This window comes from Varroa destructor, unplaced genomic scaffold (genome assembly GCF_002443255.2).
Source record: "Varroa destructor unplaced genomic scaffold, Vdes_3.0 BEIS01000005.1, whole genome shotgun sequence".
Taxonomy (NCBI): domain Eukaryota; kingdom Metazoa; phylum Arthropoda; class Arachnida; order Mesostigmata; family Varroidae; genus Varroa; species Varroa destructor.
In genome coordinates, this window is record NW_019211458.1 from 24,799,402 (window position 1) to 24,818,147 (window position 18,746).

General features: G+C 39.5%; 1 protein-coding gene across 2 annotated transcripts in view; it reads right to left on the reverse strand.

Moving 5' to 3' along the window:
- The window catches only part of LOC111251887 (atrial natriuretic peptide receptor 1-like), a 149,357-nt gene that overhangs the window by 122,078 nt on the left and 8,533 nt on the right, over positions 1 to 18,746 (reverse strand). The window contains exon 2 of one of the 2 annotated variants that reach the window (XM_086990051.1): positions 11,199 to 11,404. Coding sequence is in view for 1 of the 2 variants with exons in the window: in XM_022808976.2 (XP_022664711.1) it covers positions 5,705 to 6,121 (417 nt within the window). In the remaining variant the exon portion in view is untranslated. Of the gene's footprint in view, positions 1 to 5,704; positions 6,425 to 11,198; positions 11,405 to 18,746 lie in introns of those variants that run through there. The other variant, XM_022808976.2, reaches the window with a different exon arrangement.

An 18,746-nucleotide genomic window follows, 5' to 3' on the forward strand; every position in this document is an offset into this window, starting at 1 on the left:
AAATTAACAAGTTTCTATAAACTTGCAGACTTTTTAGCTAGTGGACCCGGTTTTCAGCCTCGTAAGTATTCATAAGACTCCGTCTACTTGTTCTTATGGAAGCTTTCATTGTTAGTCGACTTTATACAGGACCAAATAAGGGTTATTTTCACTTTGTCTTCCAGCTACCTAAGAACTCTGTTTATGATCACTTCATCCAATTGAATGTGCAGTTATTTCTATTATATTATTAGAAAAATAGATAACCGTTGTTTTCTTCACTTTTCTAATTCATTAGTAAACTGTCCACTATCAGTTTTAATTTTCGGCTTTTTCTGCAATGGGATCTACATGTCATACCTATTAGCCATCGGATGTATTCTGTAGCACGAAGTTTAATGAAGTTAAGTAAAATCAAAGCCCTGCGTCTAGTTTACTCGTAATTGTATAGGCTTTTAAGATTTCAGAAGCTTCTGTTGTTTTATAAATATGGAGTAGTTAGGTAGACCAGTTGATTGATTTGTAGCTATGCTATGATGGTGATTTTATGTCTGCATGGAGTATTTGTTTTTTAAACCTTAACATGGTTTAAAATGCTTATGAAATCGAAGTGGTCCAAACAAGTTAGACCTTGACCTGATATGAGATACATAAGTTTAGCTTGAATTTTTCAATAGCATGTATTCTGCAAAAGCGAAATATGCTGTAAGAAAGTACTGGTCACAGGCGATTTTTGCGAGCTCTTTGGCTCTACTGAGCACGGTTCGTCTAAAAAAACTGATCTACTCGAGTTGGTTTACCAGTGGGTTTGTTAAGGTCGTCCATTTTACACAGAAGCTTTCTATGTACGTGGTCCTTAAAGCCACCAAATGACGCGAGCAAAATAAGGGCCCGAAAATATACAGATATATATGTATGTTATACTTTTGAACGAACAATATGTACAGAAAAGGCGCACATGCTAAAACCGATTCAATCGAAACTTTCGCCATATAATAGTAGACCTAACCGCTTGTTTCATCGACTACATGAGATCAGTACGGTTATGTCAAGTTCTGAAGGCAACGAGCGAACAGCCATAATCGAAGACTTCGGCTTAACTCGTCGACTGTAGGCCTCGTTGTTTACACACAGCCGATGACGTATTCAGTTACTAATCTATTGCAGATAGCTTTCCACGAACCAGCGTTGAAACGTTGCGACTAAATAGACTTAAAGCTTGTCATGAAGGTATACCTTTTGCATAATTCTGGTCCCCTGTTTAGCGCTTACGTAGCAATCAGCTCGTAGGTCAGTTCACGACGATTTTCTACTACGAAAGTTCGAAATCAAAGATGCTCTCTGGGAATGCTAAATCGAAAACGTTTCGATGTTGTCATTTGCTACTCATCCTTTTTTTAAGCACGGAGCAGCTGGCTGTCCCGGACGAAAAAAAAAACTCTATTATCAATGCATAACTTGATTTGAAACACAACTGCTGGCTTGTCCGCGACCCCGAGTATTCTGATCTTGGCTAAAATGAGACGTCCTGCCATAGTTTATATCGCAAGTGACCTTTTGAGGCCTTGCCAAAGCGACGTCATACGGTCACACCCTTCGAAAAGTTGAAACGTTCGGATCAATGCGTAGAGTTATATGCCTTTCGTCTAAACGGCGCATCCGATCAGAAAAAAACTTTTCGTATAGAAGTAGCTTTCTGATGAATGAGGCCTATTTTGGGGCAAGCGCTCCTAACGGCTAAATATTTGCTCTTCAGTTTTTTCGAGGGGGTTTTACTGAGCCAGGCTCTGATCAATAAAAGGTGAGTCACTGGCACATATTTATTTAGTTAGCGAGTTTTGGCAGGAGCTTGTTTATTCTTTGGACCGGCAGCTGAACAAGGAATCATCGAGTCGAATGGCAGTTACGTGGAATTAAATAGTTATAGAATAAACTAAGAAAAAAAAAACATTTTCATGAGATAAATCTCTACCGTGAACTTGTGTTTATATATGTCGATGCTTTTGAAAACACTGTTAATGTTCGTGTTATTTGTTACCTATGAGCTTGCGTTATCGAAACAGACAGTACATATGTGAAACATCTTAACATAAGCACTGCGTAGCCTTTCGAGCGCTGTACATAATACTGCAAGAAAAAAAACTGCAAGCTCAGACCGGTTTGACTTTAGGAGAGCGAAATGCTTGCATTAGTACTTTACAGCCTTACACGAGATAATTGGAATTGGAATTGAAACAATTTGGAACAACTCGAAAAAAAAAAAACGGTGCGTTTACTGAAATAGAACAGTGGAAAGCTGCACAAAAAAGACTGTCGTGGAACAACATCAACAGCTGCAGTAACTAACAAAGTAAGTGCATCGGGCGTATGGAACAGCTCCTGGATTCAGAGCCTCCATTTAAGCCACATAGCTCCATAGGTGGCTAGTTTTTGGCTTGCACGTGTGATACAAGTGAGAAAAGATGAACAGCTATATAAGCTTGGGTTGTTTACGAGTGAGAGTGACTAAATCTTGTATGTGGTGCCGTTTATCACCCCGGACATCCCGTAATCTCAAGATATATATATGAACCCTTAATGTTTAAATGTATAAATTTATTGTTTTGTCTTGCCCGGTTAGTCAAGAGACCCATCTTTGAATTGCAAGGGTTCTTCGCAAAGCTTAATTGACGTTCAATTCACTGCCAAGTGTTCCCTTTCAAAAGAAAACAAAACACAAAGGGTTGCGCCAAACCTCTGCGGTAGGTATGATCAGATCAACGTATACTGCGCTCTGTCAGCGTTCGCCATATACTCTTCTCACATGTTTCCTCTATACAGGTAACGTTAAGCCAGGAACGCCAAGAAATGACCGTCTCCCTGTCTTTGACCTTTTAACTCTTTTGGTCGTTGCCCCGATACCTAGCAGCATTTGCGATTTTGGCGCTAGGCAGCATATTTCGAATCTGCTTGAACGAATTTGAAGTTTTACTAATATTAGATATCTGGAGTATCGAAAAGCAACGACGACAGTAAATTCCCATGCCGTTCCTCTCTTTAGAACACGCCTATGCTGTTGGTTGATATTAGGAGAGCGACTGAAGCTGTGATTAGTTTATTTTTCTACCAATGTTTTCGGTATTTACAGTGACCCCATGAACGTAGTACAATAGAGTCAATGGGTATTTGCTGCAGTGATGTCCGCGAGTTGGAACAGTTCGTTTATACATATATATATATATATATATATATATATATATATATATATATATATATATATATAGAGCCCGTAAGCTGTTTTCATTGACAAACTCGTTTTCTGTTTGACGCCGATTGGTTCAATATTGCATATGGATAAGTCCATCGGTCGACGGCTGAGGGCAGCCGCATATTGGCTGAAACGCTGAGCTCATTTGAGCGCTAATACCAGCCTTCACGTCCAATCACTAGCGTACGGATTTCGGCAAAACGTCACGTTCTTAAATCAGGAAGTGAGCAACTTTCCGGAATGAGTTAAGTGTACAAACAAACTAAATGCCGATCTATAATGTTTTGTGCATTTCAAAGCTAAGATACACATGACCTAGTGAACTTTGTCTTTGATTTTATGCGTAACCCGCACCTTCGTAACCCCTGTTGCTGAATCGGCCTTTCTCGAAATGTTGGTGAATTATGACCTATATTTTTTGGCTAAAGTGTATAGCTTGAAAGCCATACAATGTTTTGGCGCTCAGACAAAAAAGCTTTTATTCAAAATTAGGAAACGACGCAGAAGTTGACACGGTAACGTTTATTGTCGTACACAGGCAGACATAATACCGAAGCTAAGCAAACCGTGCTCGGATACGGTAAAAAAATATAATTAATTAGCTCTATTTTAATTAGGTAGATAAAAACGCAGGGGTTCTACCGAAGCGAAAATTCACAATGCAAACATTTAAGCGTAGGAATTTGCAATACCATTTTTCGATTTAGCGCCAATTAGACTAGATCAATCATCATCTCTCTCTCTATCTCTGTGCTAATAAACAACAGTATACAGTGTTTATCAAGCATTGAATTGTCTATAAATATCGTGTGTTTATAAGTGTGTCTATAAGTATCGTGAGCAAACTGAGTCCGTTGGTAGAAAAATCTGCAAAGTATTATTCAGTATATTCTCATTGGCGATGAGCTCGGTAGTTTTCTCTGCTGACAGGCGCGTGTGCTTTGATGCACCTCCGCACGGTGACTACCTATTCATAGCTCGTATACAATAAGGTCGCCAGTAATTAGTTAGTGGCAAATTATTTGAATGTTTATATTTAATGCCGCCTGTGTTAACGGTTCCATTAAAGGCTACTAGATATAGCTATTGTGATCATAATTGTTTGTTTGTTTGTTTGTTTGTTTGTTTGCCAAGGTGAACACATCATGAAAACTTCTAAGAATGATTGTATAGACGCCTCACATGTCTAGGTGTACAGCTTTGTAGAGTTAGCTAAGATAGGTAACTTGCGGATAGATTTTCTGCTTAGCATGTCGCACATTACTTCTCTATCGAACTTTTTCCATCGAAAGGTAAAAGAAAACTCTTTTGGACGTTCAATTTCAATATTGTTTCCTTCTTTTTGCAGTATCAGTACACTGACGGAACCGGTTGACTTTTGTGTGTCAGGTTGAAACTTAATTCTATCAACAAACATTTCGCTTGGTCAAACGTATAAAGAGACAAAAGAGGGAAAAAAAAATAAAAAGTTGCGTTGCTATGGCAACATGAGCTATATTGTTATGCTACAGACCGAAATTATCATGTAGAAACACGTACAGACGTACAAACAATGGGCTTCAGGCAACTTAGCTAGGGTATCTGGATCGTTTCACGGAGAAAAATACGTTTTAAATGCTCCAATAGTGATGATAGCATTAGTGTGCCGTGACAGATCCGCGCGTCTCGGACCCCACCGGCATTTGAGGTTAACTTTACCCAGCAGTAAGCTGCCCAAGACTACAGTGGGCGTTGAGGACGATTCTACTTTTCAAACAATTATTCAACGTTCCTCGGACTAATTAGGAATATGTCCACATCGGCTGAAACGGCAACCATTACGCAAAAAAAAAACCGGTGAGTGAAAAACAGTAAGAGCTCTTGAAAGCTGTGATAATCAGCTCCATATTTGAATATGATAATACCGCTATATGATAGACAAGTCATCGCCTAGTGTATTGATTTTTGTCCTAAATTTGAATTTATCGATAAGAAGAAAGATTGAATGGAAAGAAAAAAAAATGGCAAAGATCTCTATTTGAAGTATTTGTTTTTCATTCACAGAATCTTTTCACTTCACCAATTAGGTAGTTGCATAGTAGAACTGTTGAAGTAGCTACCTGCACTCGATTAAATATTAAGGCACAGTAGTTAAATATGGGTAAATATTTCCTTCCAGATTAGAATAGACCTTATGTGCATGCTGACTCCAATAGCAGTCGGCCGTCTGACGTCCGCCTGTATATGAAACTGATATCGAGCATTTTCGAATGAGCAAGTCGAACGTGAGGACTCTAACAAACGAGAAATATATGTTATGTCCACCACCTGTCCTTCTCCATTAATATCAAATAGCACTAAAATGAAATTATTACTAAGTTGCACAGGTGACTGCTTCTTACGGCCGTTCTCCATTATGGAAATTATCCACCAATTCATCAAAGAGTTCACACCCCAATGTTTTCGTGCGGAACACCATTTATCCTATCGTTAACATACCATTCCAATTCTCGGTGGAAGTTTCACATCCTCCGGATCATTAGTTTTACTGTAGTCCGTGGGTTCGACATATTCCTCGTCTTCGTCAACGCCTGCATCGCCAGCCGCGGTTTCATTATCGTTATCCAGTTCAATGGCGCTGGCCACCGATTCATGGGCGCTGTCTTTTGTCATCGTCGCATCACGACGTCTCGCGTGCCTTTTGCTTAGCGGAATCATCACCGCCGTTCCAAGTTGCCGTGCTATCGGCCTGCGGAGGTTATACCTAGCTGACGCGTCCGACACAGCTGCCACACCGTACACGAGATATGACACCACAAGAGCGAACCACAACAGTGCGAGAATTGTTGGCAAGGCGCCGCTTGTCTGTCGCCGACGCCTTCGAGCATGACCCAGGACGTAGATAAACGGTCCCATTATTGTATGAGTAGGGCTTGTCGCTTTTGTTTTTCGGTAAGTGTATGGATTTATTGATACGTTTGGCTGCAAATTGCTGCTAAGTAAACTGTTAGGATACAAGGTGCAATCAGCTTTTCACACTACTATGTTGTCACACGGCTATTTTAGCTATACTAGTTGCACCAGCAAATGTGCGATGCTGGGGCAACTCTCGCAGCGTATTATGACTGACCGGATCCGACTTTCCTGTCGTACGACTCCGGATCGACTGAGTTGTTAAGAGCAACTATTGCAACAGCTCAGTCCGAGGCTGTTTCCCCCGAAAAACCTTCGGCCTACAGGTGGCCGCATGGAAAGGGTCGCTTGGAGGCGAGGGCCAGTGGGTCTACAGGAAGGAGAGAGAACGCCTGCACAGCCACGGTTCAACAAGCACGTGATATAAGAGGTTTCAACTAGAGCCATCTGTCCTGGATTGTTAGGTACGCAATATAATACCTACGTTGTCGACGCCGTCATACACGATCTGATAGTATTGCATGAATATTGCATAATGCGCTCGTTAACGTCAGCTGCTTTATTTCGTTAATACCAAATGACGCTAGAGGTGACAACATACTATCGCTAACTAATATATATTGTATAGAAGTACTTGTTGGGCGTCCCAGTATTCAGTCGGATGATGGAATAATGTGTTCCCGGCGTCATTTGTGCCCTTCAAGATTTTTCGTTAGAAATGTGTGTATCTGAAAATCTAAGCGTTCTCGTTTTTGGTGATCGACTTCTATATTTGTCTTGTAAACAAGATCATTTTCTTATAAGAACCTAGTTTCAGATGCCCCTAGGATTGAAGTTGCATTGAAACAAGTGCCACTTTCAAGAACCAGGTTGGAATTCTGTTGGTACTGCCGTTATTGACCTTATGAGGGCAAGCGTGATTTGGACGTTAACTTTTACACACTTTTGCCTTCACGCTTGTGCCTCATGGACAATTGTGTGAAAATAGTGACTGTCAACAGACAAAAAAGAACTGGTAACCAGTGCTCACTTGAGTCCTCCATAATTTCTAGAATATACGTACTTTTTAAATCAGTCTATATAAACTAACTTTCTTACTATGAATACTATTGAACGGCGCAAATGCCATTTTTCCTGGCCGTTCAGAATAGAATTAACTGAGCTATAAGAGTCTCTGTATTTATTTATTTTCGAATCCAAATATTTATGTTACGGAAGTACATGGTTGCTTACTGCTGAGAACTATTTTATCGCTTGTTTATCTCCTTACGAAATTGAACACTATAAAAAAAAGTATCAGTCATTCAAAGCCACAAGGCTTTTTTTTATGTCTCGAGTTTTATGTCCGGCATTGTCGTTGGCCATTCGATCAGACATATGGCTGGCTTCCAGCAGGAATTCAAATGTATCTATGCCGGAATTCGAAACTAGACCATAACTTGTTCGTAAGATTAGAAAGCAAATACTATACTTTTTAAGCTATTACGAGGACACGCTAACGGTCTGGTCTCACTCATTCAAGAGCTTTCGGTATTCAGGCGTTGCCCAAACAAGCGGATGGTGGAACAAATAAATTGGAAGCTTTCTGAGTGCGGTTCACCGATTTCTTCGAAAAGAACAGGCTTTTTTTTTTACAGGTTCATGTTATTATATCTTTTAAAAATAACAAACTGCAATGAAAACTATAGTGTTTTGTCTAACCTTAATAAAATAGTAGGCCCAATTAAGTGTGACTTCGTGCGCCTTTTCCTATTAACTATTACAGCTAATGACAAAGGATACAACATGCTAGGATCTATAACCGTTTTACCTAACTAGAACTATACTGATAACTAAGTGCCTTGCTAATGACTGGTGTGCACTCGAGGCCTAAAAGAAAACTATCAAGGTAAATGTCGAAGTAGCCATTCCTGCGAACCCGACATTGCATGGACGATGCCTCACTTCGACTTGAACTAGTATGATATTAGGGGCAACAAAACTAGTTAGGGGTAAACTATTGCCTTTGTACTTCAACTAATTACTGGGTGATTTTTCATAATAATGTCCCAGATGCTAAATAATATTATGACAGAATAAGAATGACATATGACTTAATTAGGATTCTGTGATACGAAAAAGACTACACTTCAAGCCATCTCTTCCCTCTCAATAGATGTCCCAATTGCTGCATTTCCAAAACGGCTATCAAAGGCTGACAACGGAAGGAAACCTTTTTCACAAAACGCTTCTAAACTCGAAATCAATAAGGCTCAGTAATTAAAACATTTTCTTTAATGGAACCATAGAGCACCGATAATCATCGAAAGCTAAACTTTATGGAAGTTATTTGGCAAGCCTGAATTTATTTACAGAAATAGGAGGCTGTGAAGATAATGGAAGTGAGAAAATGCGCGTGTAGAAAAATGTATCCCGTCCATTTAGCATTGATTAACAACTGAGTGAAAATAACCAATAAACTGAATAATAAAGTTTAGCTCACCAAGAAAGAAACTAGAAAAGTATCCAGTTTTCTCTTTTGAAGGCAAAACTCCTCTCTTGTTTCTAAAAGACAAACTCGTTAGGTCGGGTGATCGCAATGGCCAGCCAACGCACCTCCTAGGTCTAATGATTTTTAAATATAACATCGAATTTTGGTCAAATGCTTTTTTGGATCCTGCCTTTATAAGCCAGAACTCTTGAGTATAAAACATAATGAACCAATTTGATCATTTTTCCACGAAGCTTTTTACTTTGAAAACGTGTCTGTTACTCTTGTACAGACTTAGATTACCTCAGTATGTTTGCCTTGATTAAGAACCCATAGCACAGTAGGGACCGTTTCGAATATACGACAGGTAAAAACGTGATTATATTTTACCTCGTAAAACGTAACTGTTCGCTTATCTAATGACTATAATAACGGTAGTACTTTGTTATCGCCAGGGATCAAGTCGAGGCCTTAAGTGACCTCAAGTCAATTGTCCTGCACCCCGTTGCTGTGGCGGTCCAGTATGAAATATCCGCAATATTTTCAAAAACGCACAAGTTCATCGCAAGTTAGAAGTTTTGAGTTGAAAATAGTAAATAATAGTTCATAGGTATTAGTCAAACCACCGTAACTGGATTATAGGATATACAAGATGTTGGAAGAATAAGCTTTCTGTCGGGTGAAACGTAAGTCTAAAGTAATTGAAATATTACATATGTAACTCAAGTACTGCTCGAGATAGCTCTCTCTCGGAAACGTAGGCTTACAGTTAGAATAAATAGGGGAGGGGGGGAATCATAATCGTCTTGTGACGTATATACCCATCTCAATTATTTGGATCAAAAAAAAATAAAATAACAGTGGCTAAGCTTTGGATCAGCCGGTGTTCAGTAGCCTATATTCCATCGCCCTTCGACATTCTCATTATATTGAAAAACAACTGGTGTACCCGGGATAGGTTATTTATTTAACACAACAGCAGATGCTCAACTTCTCAATCACAATTAGTAATAATGGCAGTGCAACTCATAGACTAAATAATTTGGCCTCTACCACAGGTGGAAACGTGTAAACATTCGTATTTCTAGGCAGCTGATAGACGCCTTATCTGTCGCGTTTCTTATTCTAGAGGCGCTGCTGAACGAACAAGATGGCCGAAATAAAAATCAACAACAAAATCGATTAATCAAGAGGCAATTTTATCATTAGTAGAAACAAGAACCATGAACGTTTATGGCAACTAGATCAACTCATTAACGGGCGATATCAGATCAATTAGAAAAAAAAAATAGCCAGATCGAGATAGTAGATAATTGACACAATTATCCGTTTCATATAGATACAAGGAGGGCAAATCTCTTCCTTGCATGACCTTCACATTCCTAAGCAAGAGAAAACGGTGTGAAGAAGCGGAGAAGTGCTCGTCTGAGGTGTCTTGAGAATGACCATTTCATAAATAGGTGTCGTCATGAACGAGTGAAATGTACAACGCGTAAGGGTAAACATAACGTGATGTGTCATTGAGGGTACATATAACGCTGTGTCTTCAGCATTCGAATTTCTCTTATGCCGCAACCGGTAGGATATTAGCGTCACGGAAGCTTTCTTGAGGCCAGGTTTGTCTTTTTCTATTTTTAATTATGTTTTGGTAAAACAAAATGCCATGTTGCATCCCTGAAAATCAAGAAGCGTAAAAATCATAAGGAATTTTCGAAATACAGAGGATGCACGGATTTCTCTTCCTTACACTAAGACCGTAGCTAATTCGCACCATTAGTAGGTTATGTCATCAAAATAACCAGGAATGAAGAAAAGTTCGTTAATCCCTAAAGCTAGTTTGATACTAACAAAACTCTGTCGTCGAGACTCCTGGGATCGCAAAAAGCTTCTAGTTATCTTTGTCAAGTCCTAAGCATTGCTTTTTTCAGCTGATATATCTGAGCATGTCTGACCTCCACGTCTCAGGACTAGCTTCCGCTCAAAAATGGTGTTCGAAGTAACAAAACAATATTACAGATAATTTCCCGGAAGCTTCATTTGACTAGTTTTTGCAAAACACAGGCAATGCCGATAGCGCTGTGGCAGTAACTGATGCGCTTTAAACTTTTAGACAATTTTTGCCCTTTTGGACTAAGAGTAGAACGAGTTGCCACGGCAACTAACAGTAGAAAGCAGCAAGGGCTCCTTAGAAAATCAGGTTAGGTTGTGAGGCAAAGAAGATTTTCAATGACGAGTTTACCCAGTTTTTCAGTATATCGACAGCAAGCCAGTAGATACAAAATATCTCTACCAATCAAAGAAAGCGTTCATTTCTTTTATGATATTCAATTCTTGTCTTGCCTCAATATGAATCATACCTTTTTGAACTATTGGCTCCAAGTTACATTTCGACAAAATCTATATGGAACTTGCACAGCCGAAAAAATCAAAGCATCTGGTATTCGTCAACTCCCGCTAGTGATCATTAAGGCTAACACAATCACTACAAATGTGAGAATTGCGGATGACCAAACCGGATAGCTTTCTTGCTGATTTTTTGCACCCTGGGTCAAATCCCTAACTGATAGACTAAAGAGAAGATCGGCATCAAAAAGGTTTTTTTTTTCTTACCTTTGTAGTTTTTTCTTCGGCCAAAGCTGAAGTGGTAACTTCGAACGCCTCGTAAACTTAGCCGTTAACGCTCCACTCGTTGCACGACCATTTATCTAGGGTATTAGTATATCTTGCAGCGTTACACCCAGTCATCTTATGATAGCCTTTGCTGACACGTGTAGTGCGGATCGCCACATTTTGAGCGAGCATAGTGCATTCTGCATCTGTAATAACATCGTAGGGCGCAGTGAGCGTTAGAACCCATTGGCTTTTCATTCAACGAAGGCTTTTTGCCGATCCTGCCAGCAACAACCCAACAATTCGGTTATACCTTTCCTGAATACATACATTGAAGTACGCACTCGGGAAGGAGTCGCCTGCGTTCGGAACGGAACGTGTACGTCATCCGTTAAAGTAGCCTGTAGAATACCCATATAACTTTTGCCAGTTTGCAAAGCGTAAGTAAGACCAGTTGCTAAAGGTGCTCCCTGTACTATTGAACTTAGTCGTTTCGAAAAGACCACCTTCTTCTGTCTCGACAGCCATAGACCTCTTCAAATTCGTCAGATATGAACAAATAACCAGCATCTAAATAGAAGGACAAACCTTACACCTGAAACCTTACACGAGCTACATGCACGATTAGAGCTAGATACAGACGGCACCTTCTAGCTTTAAGACAACATCTGAATCTGAACTTTTTTTCTTCCAGTAACGCTGTTACGTAATCAGTTTTAGCCAGGTGGATACAAATGTACTGAGATTTCGACAACTCACCACTTTAACAATCGAGCGATTGTCAGGCCATTGACCTACGTTCTGTCCGTCGGTGGTAGACTAAATACCTTTAACCCAGAAAATTGCTTCTCGGTTAGATTCACCTAACCCACTCTGTATTTTCTGACATATCTAAGTCCACAAAGTTGCGAGCCATTAGCAGCCGTTGTTCTTTAGGGCGTCAACAGCTGAAACTACTCATGTTAAACGTGCTTTAAAATAGGTTCGAGATCGAATATATTAGCTACCTTCGACTAATTCAGTTAAATTCAAATAAACTTGATTCAAGCACGTAAGCTTCAGGTCCGTAACAGTTTGAAGAGGCTGAGATCAAGACAGTCAATCAGTCACAAAGAACTAAGCCCTTGTCAAGTCGGGGACGTATGCAATTTTCACGGTACTGCGCAATCCCATGCTCACTGGTCGCTACCTAAGATTTTGGGCTTTTTCGGCTTAAGGATGCCAGACAGACGTTAAAGTACGATCAAAATGGCTTCGAGACCAATACTTTGGCGAGCGACCTGCCTCTTTTAGCCTGCGGATGTTTTTCTACGGATGTTTGATCTACCACGCACCTGGTCAATAAAAAACATCCGCGCATTGGCAAAGCTATGGGCCGAGGTGCCGGAAGTGAAGCTAGGGAAATGGGTCAGTGTGACCCCTCACTCCTTAGGTTATAACCTCCTGACCCCTTCACGGAGAAGTGAGGTGAATACATGTGGCGGTTTTAACATTAGAATGGATAAAGCCTGTGTTAAACATTAACGCGTTAAGCGCCGAGTTGGTTCCAACCTAATAGCCAGTGTGATAAGTGGACATTATTCCAGTAAATCTCGATTACGATACTTACGATATCTCTGCGAAACTTAATATCTCCCATTCTTTCTAATTAGAATCTGCTAGTTATTTAACAACAAGAGTACTTGTAGACTATAATTTTTACGGAGTACCTATTGACTTAAGTGCGTTTTTATTTTTATATTATCGGATCAGAGCATTGAATATGATCCAAACTCAGGAGGTATCATTCTATTTCAAATCAGTTCAAAGTACAGAGTTTTGGTTTCCCAAACTCTGCAAAGAAAGGGGAAGAAGAAGGTCTGGCATTGCTTTTTTCACACCTTCTTCTGTTACTATTTGATCCACATATGGTATTCCATAACAAACCTCTCCGTATAGCATATTTGAGGCTTTGGTTATTTTAATGGTATCTATAGTATTCGCCATTTTAGCGCCAAAAACAAAACTTCGTTTACTTCATTTGCTTTCGAAGTTCAGACTGCGATACTCATCGACAAGTCTGAGTGTCGCCCTTTGCTTTATTTATTTGAAAGCGTCATTTCTAACAAATTTCCAAAGAGAAATTATTTATTTTTATAGAAAACTTTTATTTTTATTTATTTACTTAGTTGTAAATAGCTTTTTCTAATAAAGTAAAAAATTAGTTGAAACTGCAATTAGAAAAAGCTGAATCTATGTTCTTTACAGAAATGTGTCGTTATTTTCGCGACTAGTAACCCACCTAGCACATAATTATTGAAGGAGTTCTTTTACATATATCTATAATATATATACATCTTTTCCAGTATATATCCTGAACACAGCTGTCACGTTATTAAACGAGAAGGGTATTGGAGTACGTTTTGCCCCTCATCGCTCCCTGTTATTTTCGAAATAATGCGCCTCTTAAAAAGCAGAACATCAATTCAAGTTCTACAAGTCCTTTGTTTGCATTCATAACTTTCCTTATAGTGTACGTATGCGAAAGTCTGTTATTGCATAACAGTCGCAGTAATAACCACGGAGCTTGGCAAAGCAGCGAATTGAATTCTATTACCTCTTTATATTGAGGCAATATAGAAAGGTTCAGGTGTATCGAAAATAGGCCACAAAAAGGCGAGGTGGTTTCGTCGTGAAATCTCATCCGCGCTGTCCAAGTAATCGAGAAGGGATTTGGCAAGATCAAATTGAACCCGCAGCCAGATACGTCGACCCACCCATGAAATGAATGCAATAAGTCTGAATTGGACCTGCAGCTAGCCGAACACATTGGAAAACAATTGCCAATCGATTTAAAGCCGCCGGCAATATTGATCCGCGCCCAATCACCATAGATCGTAACGGTTTTTTCGGCGATGCTCACAGCGTTTTGATATGGTCCGTAGATTTGGAAGTTGCCGATTTGTTAGCCGATACTGCTAGATTCGTAAGACGAAAATCCACAAGCTGGTAAAATGTATACAATCTAAACTAACTATAGGCTGTGGCAGCATCGTTGCTGTCCTCTGTCGCAACGCCACAAGGGGCATTCACACTCGGATATAGCATTTTCCTCCCGATCTCCCCTCATAGAAGCTCTGATCGTTGACATTCGCCACATAAAGGAATTCATAAATGAGAGCTTCAATTTGTTTAGATTTTGCTATTTTTATAGCAAAACACAAACGGGTAGATGGGTTCAATGAATCGGTGTCGTCCCAGCGCGTACCGAGTTACTTTGGAGCCGAAATTCACTTATTACCTTTATTCTATAATCTGCGCACGTGCGAATGCAGGAGCTCAATAGGATGGCTGTCTCCTATCAGTTTCAAGTCACGCTTTGTTGGAATCAGCTAACAAGTCAGTTGGAGTCGGCCAAAATTTTTCTACTTCGTTGCAATCATCTATTCTTGAAGAACCGAACACCATGGCGAAATGGGATAATTACATTAGCCATTTATGGCTATGGCGTCTGTTTGGTTTGTTGAGGGAGAATATGACTAGCCAAGTGAAATTTAGGCGATAACGTACAGCTTTCAAATTATAGTACCAATTACCGTGCATGTCTAAGGATTCTAAGAATCATAAACGTACATGAGTAACCGCGTCCTAAATTCAAATCATGCCGTCCTTTTAATAGCCGATTTTATCATTGATTAAGTGGTCCTAGTAAAGTAGTTGCTAACCTTCGTAACTAACTGCGAAGTACAACAATATTAATCAGTGTATGCCTTGTTTTTGCGAAATACCTACAACAATACGGTATGAATTTGTATCGTTAGAAGCACCTGTGTTTTTCATCCGTACGATAAGTCTTCAACCCACTTTACTCGAAAAATGTATGGTTTTTTTTTCTTAACTTATAATTTCATCATGTAGATAGCGTGAAGCAAACTCGGTTAGATCTCTTATTCTTCTCGTCTAGAATTTTAGGCAAACGACGCCTGGAATTAAACCTTTGCAAAGCTATCTTGTTCATTTAGAGTACGAAGTAATTGTGGTATTTTTTAAAAGCTTTTAATAGGTCCAACATCGTTATGTTCCTTAATATCAATCTATAATTAAAAAAAAAGTTATTTGTTTTCTAGAAGCAAGGCGATCTTTCCAGTTGCAGCTACTGCCGGTGGGTAAGTTCGCACTCGCCAAGAAGAATTCGTACTTCTTTTACATAATATGAATATCTTGGTGCTTATTCAAATGTCGAAAAGCCGCGCTCAAGTGACAATTATAATAATAATAATAAAGAGAATCATCATTATTCTGTTAATTAATTAATGTCGGAGCAAAGTTTGAAATTTCCTGCTGAGTCCCCGATCATTCTTATTAAAAGGGCGAAATTTAAGTAAAAGAAGATAGGAACCTTTGGTATTATTCTGATTCGATTGTAAATAGAGTACACTTTCAATACGCTCCCGTAAAGTCAAACACATTTATTGAAAAAGAAAAACCTGGCATCTCTGTTGCGCCTACGTTATGCAGCCGTCGTAATCATTGGTGAAATCGCGCTGCAAATGAGCATTCAGGTGTCAGCATATCCCTTATCGACGCATATCGGTGGCATCAACCTGTTCTTCGTTCGCGCTGTCCTAGTAAGTAACCAATAACTCCAACAAGCGGATACTGCCGCTCGCTTTCTCAGCGCTCGCAAGACGCAGTCGTTCTCGTTCGGATGTACGGTATGTAAGAAAATATTGATCGTGCGTATACGATATAAAATGTAGCCAGCAATCCGAGCACGTACGTCGATACGCTCGATCTGATAGTGCAGAGCCGAGCAGAGCGGTCCGGCTCTTGGCGGCCCTACGAGACGTGGCCGCCAGGAAATGGGCCGGTTTTTAAAGGGCTAGATGCGACGTTGCAATTACCATCTAGGCATTGTCCAGCGAAGTACACTGTGATGAATACGATTGTGCTATAGATATGCCAACAATAGGGTTGTAGTAAAACTTTGTCGGATTCCATTCTTTTACCAAAATCAACGTCCTTCTTTAAGACTTTGGACAGTAACGAGACTAAAAAAAAAACATCTGAATAAATATGAAATTAATATTTTATTTGCTTGGGGGATTAGTCAGAGTTTAGGTCTTCGTAATCGAGCGCCATGACGATATTCTACATAGGGAGGCCCATGTGTCTACTTTTAATTTATTCACTTTATTTAGGTTAGCTAGTATCCTAGCGAATTCTTGTATTGAACAAAAGTGGTTGACTCGGTGCTTGACTTCCCTGGATAACAGACTTTTTACATGGTACTGGTGAAATTCGTTCTAAACATTAAGAACTAAGTTTTAGTTACCTAAGTATGGCAGCACCATCGACCAGTCCAGCAGCCCTAAAGATGACGCTGACATGTTTCAATAAAACCTACATAAAGACATGCTTAATGCACAAACAAAATTGATATTGCTAGAGCTATTTAATTGAAACTCTCACGGAAAATCCTTTTTTTCTTCGTTATGTTTCAAAAGCAAACCATCCAACGTAACTAAAAGTTGAAATAAACCGTAAACGTGTGCACTTTAATTTATATACGATTTAGCAGCCATACCACTATATTGTAACACTTTTGTCGCATTTTATAGAAACAACATAAGCTCATAATTAGAGCAGAAGGCAATGAGACTGCCGTTTCAAAAAAAAAAAAAAGAAAAACTCCTTGAAATGTTTAACAGTGATTCAGCAATTCTCTGAATAACTAGACTCCTTTAAAATTCGTGTCTTATAATGGTGAGCGAAGGACGTTTCTTCACGTGCCCAAGATAAGCGCGCTAGATATCGCCGAAGTGTTGACGAAGAATTGGCAAAGTGCGAAATGTTCTCATCCGAAAGGACTGTCGGCCTTATGTCCAGTGTCATTTCATTAATCAAGGATCCAGCTGTTCTAAGCCTCCAAAATTGCGCTGCTAGTTAATATCGCCGCGTAGTATCGTCATGGCGTACTAGAATCATGGCTTTCACTAAATCCGCCCAGCTTTCTAGCCTAATGCTGGTCAAAATATTTTTTCAGATATTGTGTAAAGTTCGCATGGAGGTCTGTGTGTTTAAAGCCTTAATCAAATCAATTATAAATATGATTTATGCAGCCAGCTTTTTGCGAATCCCCAACTTAATAGAGATAATTTATTTACACGTTTTGTTCCCTTTAGGATACCCATAAAGGTCCTGTCTCGAACTTCGGGCGTGTAAGCAATTAGGTAGTGGTTCCTAAGGTTCGATGCATTTGTAGTTCCTACCTTTCTCCAGCACATTAATGTATCCGAGCTAGAAGTAGATTTTTTCAACAGAAAACTATGTAGTATCTGTAAATGCTCCTCATAAATATAAGTCGAACATTTTTGCTGCACTCCCCGTAAATCCTCCAAGAAGATAGATTTTTATTTGATTCAATTTAAACCCACTCGAAAAGACGTATGTAGCAGTAAGCCCGCTGTCCTGATTCTATACGGGACATTAGCTTTCCGTATAAATCAGTAAATAACCATCAGGCAAATGAGCTTGGACGGCTCAGGTCTAAATCGGTGAGCGTGCAAACAAAATGATGCGACAGACGAATCCATTTTGTCATGCCGTAAATAACCTCACAGTTTATAGATGTAGACATTCATAAAATGGCCTCTTTTCTGTTTTGTTTTGTTTTCTTGTCAAAACAGAAAAGCATGACCTCTCGTATAGTCGAAGGACGGCCCAGGCTCCACTGCCATTAACCTCGTGTGCCTGTGGCCTATGCTTTATCGTCCAGAATAGAATAATTCATATCGTTGTTCTCAGAAGGCTTGCTTCCGTCAGAATAGCGGTGCATGGAAAACCACAAGGACTGAACCCCTGACCGCTTATGACGCAATATGTACACGTAGTATGCTCTTCATCATGTATACAACTACAAATATTCAACTATTCGTCAGTAAGCCCGTTTGATAAAATTCACGCTATATTACTTACTGAACTACTTAGGAACATAGGTGGAAACTGAAAGGTGTTACACACAATTTCAGTCTTAAATGATTTTTTTTATCGGTTTTGCCGTATCGAAACTTCGTCTTAGTAATTATACTTCGTGCTGTCTAGTTATGCATCTGTACAAGGATGTCATTTATACCATCGAACGATAGGTTTAATCAATTGCTGCAACTGCCGAAAGACGCATATCTGCTATGCTACAAAAGAATTGCCTTTGTTAAGCGAGCTGGCTCCTATTAGCATTCGGACTTTTGTTAGGTGACTCATTCACTCCGAAGACCTTTTTATCGCACCTTCAAGCAATTCATACAATTCTAGTCCCAGGAACATACGATTGCTTCACTTCTTCACGTAAAAAAAATATCAACTATTATACGTTCTATTCAAAAATAGTACCGAAATTTAACTATGAAGGGTAGGCGGGATCAATAGAATAACTATTCTACAACTATGATTACGGGCCTATTTTGCTCACCCGTTTCTGGCTTTCTGCCAAATATCGAAAAAAAAAAAAAAAAAAGCAAAAAAAAATAAATCGCAAAAATAAAAATAAAACTCGCACTACATAGACCG